This window comes from Fringilla coelebs (assembly GCF_963513975.1).
Source record: "Fringilla coelebs genome assembly, chromosome: 6".
Classification (NCBI taxonomy): domain Eukaryota; kingdom Metazoa; phylum Chordata; class Aves; order Passeriformes; family Fringillidae; genus Fringilla; species Fringilla coelebs.
In genome coordinates this window covers 44,210,055-44,217,774 of record NC_140034.1, presented here as the reverse complement: position 1 = coordinate 44,217,774, position 7,720 = coordinate 44,210,055, and the positions used below count along the sequence as shown (strand labels likewise).

At 38.0% G+C, this 7,720-nt stretch overlaps 1 protein-coding gene across 3 annotated transcripts in view; it reads right to left on the bottom strand.

Moving 5' to 3' along the window:
• Positions 1-4,059: 4,059 nt before the first annotated feature.
• CPT1A (carnitine palmitoyltransferase 1A) overlaps positions 4,060-7,720 on the bottom strand; it is a 38,518-nt gene continuing 34,857 nt past the window's right edge. For all 3 annotated transcript variants that reach the window (XM_084208542.1, XM_084208543.1, XM_084208544.1), the window contains one exon: positions 4,060-7,164. In XM_084208542.1, the coding sequence (XP_084064668.1) occupies positions 7,078-7,164 (87 nt within the window). In that variant the 3' untranslated portion in view covers positions 4,060-7,077. The remainder of the gene's footprint in view (positions 7,165-7,720) is intronic.

The window sequence follows — 7,720 nt, the reverse complement described above, 5'->3', positions numbered from 1 at the left end:
CCAAATTATCTAGAGACAATTTTTGGTTTTATTGTACCTGAATGAAGATAATTATTTTGGTTGTGATAGTGAGGAATTAGATGAACTAATTTTAGTTTCTGTGTGCTACAACTGTTGATATCAACTGTATTTGAGTACCTACTTCCAGCTGGTGGATAACCTGGAATGAAAAACTGATGGTTAGTTTAAATCTAATGAGATGTAATTCCAAGCACATAAAGATTTTCCACCTAGATTTTCCATCCTAGAAAGCTTCATAATCACAGACTGGAATCTCTCAAACAAATGGGTCATTGTGCATTAAGATGTTTGCTTTTTCACCCTTAATTTCTGGAAGCACCTACTAAGATCTGAAACTGCAGCTCCTTAACATGCCATTGTAACACTTAATTGAATTTATTTAGTTGTGGTTGATAAACCAAGAGTTTTCCTTTGGATAAAGCAATCTTCACATAGGTTTTTCTGTTTGTTTCTTAAACAGCTGATGAATAGGAAGGAATATGTTTTGTATATATAAAAGAGCACTCTATATATATATATATATATATATATATATATTTAAATATATGCAGCAGCATAGCTAGATAAAACTTAGATTTCAAGTTCAAGGAACAACCTCATTATTCTTGATATGGCACTTACTAAGCGTGACTTTCCACGCTAGCACAGTACAAATTAGCCAATTTTCTCTAGCATATAATTTTGCTATCAGTTACAGCATATAATTACCACAGGGCTGGAATGATTTCTGTTGAACATCTGGATTGCTACACTGTGCAATGCTCATAACTTGCAGCCAGACTTGTAAACATTTGTAATCTGAAGAATTGCTGCCTCAGTAACAATAGTGACTGCCTCTCTTACTTCAACCTGGAATATAAAGTTTTAAATCTTAACAGGTGTGCTTTAAAATCTACTTTAACTCCCAAACAAACACAATACATTTTATAATTTTTCTGCATGAATCATGTTTTTTAAAGCATGGATTGTATTCAAGTGCAACACTCTGAATAGCCAATTTAATTGTCAATGGCAGAATGATTTTTGCTTGTATTTCAAGTAAAAATATTCCCAAAGAATGACAATGAACAGTAACATACTTCACAGTAACAATGGCATTCAGTGTTTTCAACACCAGGAAGCATTCTCTTATTTCTAAATGGCCCTGAAGAAGTTAGGCAATAGTCACAACCAAGTAGGTAAAAAAAGACTTAAATTTGAACTATATAAATGGACTGAGCATAATTGGGATTTAGTCTAAGTAGGGAATAGCCATCTGAAACTGGGCTACAAATTCCAAAATGAACAAGGGTGTGCTGTGGCACTTCATCACAGACGTGGCACCACTTGCACTTACTGGAAACCAATCTTTCACCTCCCTTGCCAATCCACCAACTCATGAATGGAAATTAAATCTGAGTCAGCAGCCAGGAGGGCCAACCCTGTCCTGGGGGCATCAGGGACAGCATCACCAGCCAGAAAAAGGAGGGGATTGTCCCTCTGCTCTGCACTGGGGCGGCCTCACCTCGACTGCTGGGGGCAGTTTTAGGTGCCACAATATAAAAATGACATAAAGCTATCAGAGAGTGTCCCAAGGAGGGCCATGAGGAGGGTGAAGGACCTTGAGGGGAAGCTGTGTGAGGAGCAGCTGAGGTCACTTGGTCTGTTCAACCTGGAGGAGACTGAGGGGAGATTTCATTGCAGTCTGCAATTTTCTCCTGAAGGGGAGAGGCAGGTACAAGTCTCTTCTCTCTGGTGACCAGAGACAGGACCCAAGGGAATGGCCTGAAGTTGTGTTAGAGCAGGTTTAGGTTGGATATTAGAAAAAGATTTTTCACCCAGAGGTGGCTGGGCACTGGAACAGGCTCCTCAGGGAAGGGGCCACAGCACCAAACCTGACAGAGCTCAAGAAGTGTTTGGACAACGCTCTCAGGCACAGGGTGGGATTCTTGGGGTGTCCTGGGCTAGGCCAGGAGTTGAACTTGATGATCCTGATGGGTCCCTTCCAATTCAGCATGCTTCATGGTTCTGTGGTTACAGTGTCACCTTCCCAAAGTCACACTTCTAGACCAAGCCTTGCTGATCTCAGTACACACTTTGACCCCTGAATAGATAACCTTAAAAATCCTGTTTACTAAATACCACTACCTTTCATAAACATCTTTCATGAAAAGCCCAAATTTCTATAACTTGTCCTGCACATACCTTGGAATTTGTATTTGAATAAGAATTTCATATTTGATCAAGAATTTAAAGAGAATAATTAATTTGTAAAGAACACCTCTGCATAGGTAGGGGTTGCTGGTGTTAGAGGCAGATTTGAATACTCAGCCCTGTTCCTTTACATACACTGCAAATGGGAAAAAAGCTCAAATACCAATGAATCAGCTGCCCAGGGTTATCTGGTGCAGTCCCAGCTGGCAGTTTGGGTTCAGGTGCCTTAGGAGGAGAGCAGAGCCCTTCCTGCCTGCCCTGAACTGGAATCAGAACGTGCAAGGGAACGACAGGAGCCAATCAGCCTTGACCCCTGAGGAGCAGGAACAGGCAAAAATCCCAGATGCTATCTTGCCTTGCTCCACAATGTAGGAAATCTCAGAGCAACATTCTTCTTTGCCTCTCATTTGTGAACAGATCAGACAGGACAGTGCTTGGAAGCACCTCTTACCCTCTGGCACTTAGAGTAAAGCCCATTTTAGACAGTAAATGGTTGGACAGATTCTTCCAATTAGCACAAAAACTTGCCTGCTTAATCATACACAGAAGTGTGATATCACTGAGGGAGTCCTAGTACATAAAATAATGCATGTCTTGTTTATAAAAAGATGAGTGTTTTAACCAAGAACTCCCTTGCAGCATCAATAAAAGACTTTTATGTCACTGCAGCATTACATTCTTGTGAAAGAAATATTACTATTCTTTTGTAAAAGAATTGCTGGGAGAAACAGTTTGGGTGCTTGAGGTCTTTGAAACAAAAACATTTATTCTTACCTGCAACTGGAGATAGGAAAGCTATAAACACCTGAAGAAAAGAAACTTTTACCCATAACTATTTTATGTATTAAATAATCAATTTTTCAAAAGCCAAATGACCAAACAAAAACCATGACTTAGTGACATTAAAATAGGAAGCTACATATATTTTCACAAACATAACAAGGCATATAAATGCTGTGGCCTGTTCAGCATTACCAGATGTTGTTACATATTCTGAATATTATTTCTGTTTTTTCTGTTCAGTCTACAGTTCTGGTTCAGATGCATTTACAATTATAATAGCATCACACTTAATACCTCCATTTGTGTTTTCAAAAATAAACCAAACAGAAAATGGAACAAAGACAGAAACCAACTACAGCTGAGGTTTCTAGTTTCAAACTGGAATTTGTTTGAACTTGACAACTTGCTCTCCACCTGTGTGTGCTGTGCTTCCTCCTTCCATAGAGAGCAGCTTAGGAAGGTAAGCAAGCAGAATAGAAACAAGCAGTCAGTTTTATTTCAATACAATTATTTTTAACCTGATCAGAATTTCATTCTAATACCTTCAAGAAAAGGGCAAAGGAAGAAAATATCCAAAAAGGAAGTGAACTGGACAGAAAGATTTTTTTTTTTAAATTTAACTTCTAGCTTCTGGTACAGAGACTAACAAATTTTCATCATCTTCAACTTTCAAGAAAGCAACTGTTCCATCTGATCACATCTTTATTATCTGTATGAATGTTCCTTCTGGAGGGAGAATGCTTGAAGTCAGAACACTGAAATCTTTATGTGGCATCACTACAGAAAAAAGAAAGTGGATACAATTTGAAGGCAGACAAGGGTGAATCCACATGTTCAGCTCCTTTTGGGAGATTTAATCCCTTGTAGTTTTAATTGTCCATTAACACATTCCCTGTTAACTAGAAGACATGTTTAAACCACTGCTAAAATAAGCTGAACAGTTCACTGCTACTGTTCCTAATTGGGTTTAACAGCAATGGTTTCACAAGTCCTGAATTTCAAGCAACTACAGCAGGGGAGATGGGAAGAAGACACAAAAGATATTAAACATTGTTCTAAGGAGTGGTAATTGCAAAATTTTATTTCATTTTTTGAAGTCACAGAAGAAAGTAGAAAACAGAGACAAAATGTTGGATGTAAATAACCAACAACAGATGTAAAGTAACTAAACAAGATAAAAAAAAAAATCCGCTACTTTTAATTAATACATTTTACATGAGAAAACAATTGGTACAAAGGCTGAATTAGAACCATGATTTTCAAGGTCAGGCACACACTTCCCTAGTCCCTGAAAAGCCTCAAGCCTTAAAAGAATATTCAGCTGGGAACAGTATTAATCCCAAACAATGGTACCCTCTAAATGGACTCCATGCTTTCCCAACTTCTGCCATGAAACAGCTGAAATAATAAATTTGAAAAATGCTCACTCAAGGTATATTCCACCAATTCCACACTGCCATTTCATAAACAGGAAAAATTATTATCATCCAACCTGGCTTTTAGCCACCTCCTCAACCCTAAGTTTGATCTCCTAAATAATTAATTGAGAATCAATGATTCAAGGTTTTAGTATCAAATTAGCAGTTTTACTGGAATATGAACATTTCACTTTACAATAAAATACACTGTACTAGAAGGTTCATTCAAATCTAGGTAATTTCAGTTACATTCCTATGGCTTTGAGCAAAAAAACCCCAAGCAGTTTTACTGTATGTACACAATATTGAACATCAAGATTTAAATTATTTATTAATAACCTACATTCACTGTGGATTTCTAAGATTTACATCCAAAAGGTATATTTTATTTACATGCTGCTGACTTTTTAAAGAAAAGAAATAAAATATTATCTCTTCAGGAACTATATCTATTCCAAAATTTAAAAAGATACATTTAACACCACAAAACATTTTAAACATTTACAATAAAAAACAGCTTTCTGTGCCAATCATACTTACTCTCCAAGAATGCAAAACTGCACTAACTACAATTAGACTAGAAACACTTAAGACCTGAGAGTCAAATCTAAACCTTCTTTTTTAAAGAAAACCCTAAAAGCTAATATGTTAATTTAAACACAGACTGGTCAGTGGTCGATTAAAACAAAAAAAAAAAAAAGCCAACACCAAAAACAACCCCCAAAACCCCCAGTGCATTATTTCTGCAGCTCCAAAAATAGATCACTATAAAATTGTTGCAGTAGCTTGATAAGTGCCAGGCCTGCCAGATGCAGTAAGGCCAATTTCCAAGTGTCCTTTCCCACACACTGTGCCCTAATCAAATAACGAGTGGCTTTGATCAGCTCCTGTGAGGATTCCCACACTTATGTAAGCATGCAGTCACTTAAGGATGCATCTTGGATTTTTGAGGGTTCCCACCCCAAGCATACATACACAGGTGTTTAAATAGCTAGATCAGAGTAAAAATAAGCATGAAGAGGCATAGAAAGTTAGAAATACTGGCCAGAAAACATTCAAAGTCCAATGAGAAGTTTTATATCCACCCCAAGGGTCTTTTAAACTCAGCAGAGCTCTGGAGCATCATTCACCGTATTAGTAACCATCATGTACCTTCTATAAAATAATAATAACAATAAACAAGTACACTTTACTGCACTGCAGGGTGTAAAAAAGGTACCACACCTATAAAGCCCAGGGAAGAGAAGCATCATGCCAAAGTTACTCCATGTGGTAGCAGCCCTTTTGTTTCTGCATTCAAAAACACCGTGCTCCTTTCTGAGTGGAAAAGCTTCCCCTCCCTGCCTGCATCCTTTAGAAACTGCTTGACCAGGAGCATCTCCCAGGAGGGCTTGAGAAGGCCATGATTTCCCCACTCTGGAGCTGTTTCCCATGGCTCTAGCAGTTTGCCCTTCCCATGCAGGTGGCTGGCAAGGCAGCAGTGGTCCTTCCAGGTGAACTGCAATCCATCACCCCCAGGGGCAGCCTCGCTTCACACCCTTTCCAACAGGCTGCATTCAACTCCAGTGACATTTCCCAGGACCCAGAAACCCGAGTGACCACCAGTTCCACTCACCAACACAAACACATGAATATCTGTTAGTCCCAAACAACCTTAGTCCTGCCCTTCCTAAGGGCTGACCTTTGCTATTTAAGACAGGAGCGTTTCATTAGAATTTTAAACCTGACTGCACCATTTGGCAACATATTCACATCTGCTTATGCCACTTCATCCTAATTTGTAATTTGAAAAGCAGATCTGCGTTACTACAACCTTCCCTCTCTCACCACTGAAACAGCTCCCAGCATATGCCTTATTCCTGGGCTGAGGATCTTTGTTTTTGTAAGGCACTTGCATGAACAAGCACACAGGTCCATTTATTTATACAGAAATAAAATCAATGTCACAAGCAGGCTTGCAAGCAGTAAGAAAAATTTGATACCTGCTAATGAGGGGACACATTGTACTATCCAATGGCTGGGTCTCTTTCTTTTTCTTTTTGCTTTTCAAAAACCATAACATTTCTACAACTTAGTGTGTTAAGGTGGGTTACAGCAGGGATTTTTTGGTATGTTTTACAGAATTTACCTCTAAAAAGAAACCAAGGAAGGCAAATGGCCACAAGTTTTGTCACTCATTTACATAAAGCAGCAGATACATTGAAGAACATTCTGCTATTAATACATAGCAAATCTAACTTTTTCTAGTATTTAAGTTGGTGTGTTTTATCCCTTTGATTCTGGAAACAAGCAAACTGATTTAAAGCAAAAAAAAAAAAAAAAAAAAAAAGAGAAAGTGTATAGGAATAAAGAGAAAACTGCAGAAGTTAGAATATACATGACTTCATGCAATGATCCCATGCTTCCTCCCTAGAAACACAGATGATTTTAGAAGTCATCTTTTGTCGAAATAAGCTCTTCCATACTACTGACAAAACCCCCCCCAAAACAAACCACAACAAAAAAGACACATTTAATATACTGCTAAGGTTTTAATAGGTGATCAAGAAGGTGCTGACTCAGTTTCTTCTCCAGCTACTCTTCAACAAACCTTGCTCTTGCTCTCTGTGCAGCGGAGTTCTCATCCCACCAAGAGGAGATTGCTGGGCATCAAGGAAGCAGATCACTTAGTGCAGTTTTTACTGAGGTTAAATAAACCCATGATGTCAACCATTGCTTTCTCAATGTTCTTTCCAAAGCGATGAGAATCCTTTAAAAACACACAAGCAAAACCCAAAATCAAATACTTGTACTGTCCATCAACAGGCAAAAGAAGAAACTTTCTAATATTTTGTAGTTTTGGAGCTTCTGGAATTCAGGCATCTATTTTACCATACAATGGGGATTTTGTTAACAGCACTTTTAATGCTATACAGATGAATCCAGGTTTGTGCTAGGAGTGACCAATGAGTTCCTCCTTATGCATTTACTTTCCTACATCATATCCTCTTGAAATTAGATGCATGCACAGCTTTCTGCTACTTTAAAATTTCTGGGTTTTGATATTGCTTTTCCTACAAGATTTTGCACAAGCTCATTTTCAGAAAACAAAGGAGTGTTCAGTGAGTGGATGACTAATGACCAAGAAGCACTGAAAGAGCAGAAAAATTATTATTTGAGTTACTATCACAAATGCTGAATCATTTGCTATTGAAAAAAGAACTGAAATGAAAATGACAACTTTCTAAGTGTAAACAAAACAGGAACTTGTTCTGTTTGTTCTAAGCATTAGATGAATGGTACATGAAAGAAATTAAGATTACAAA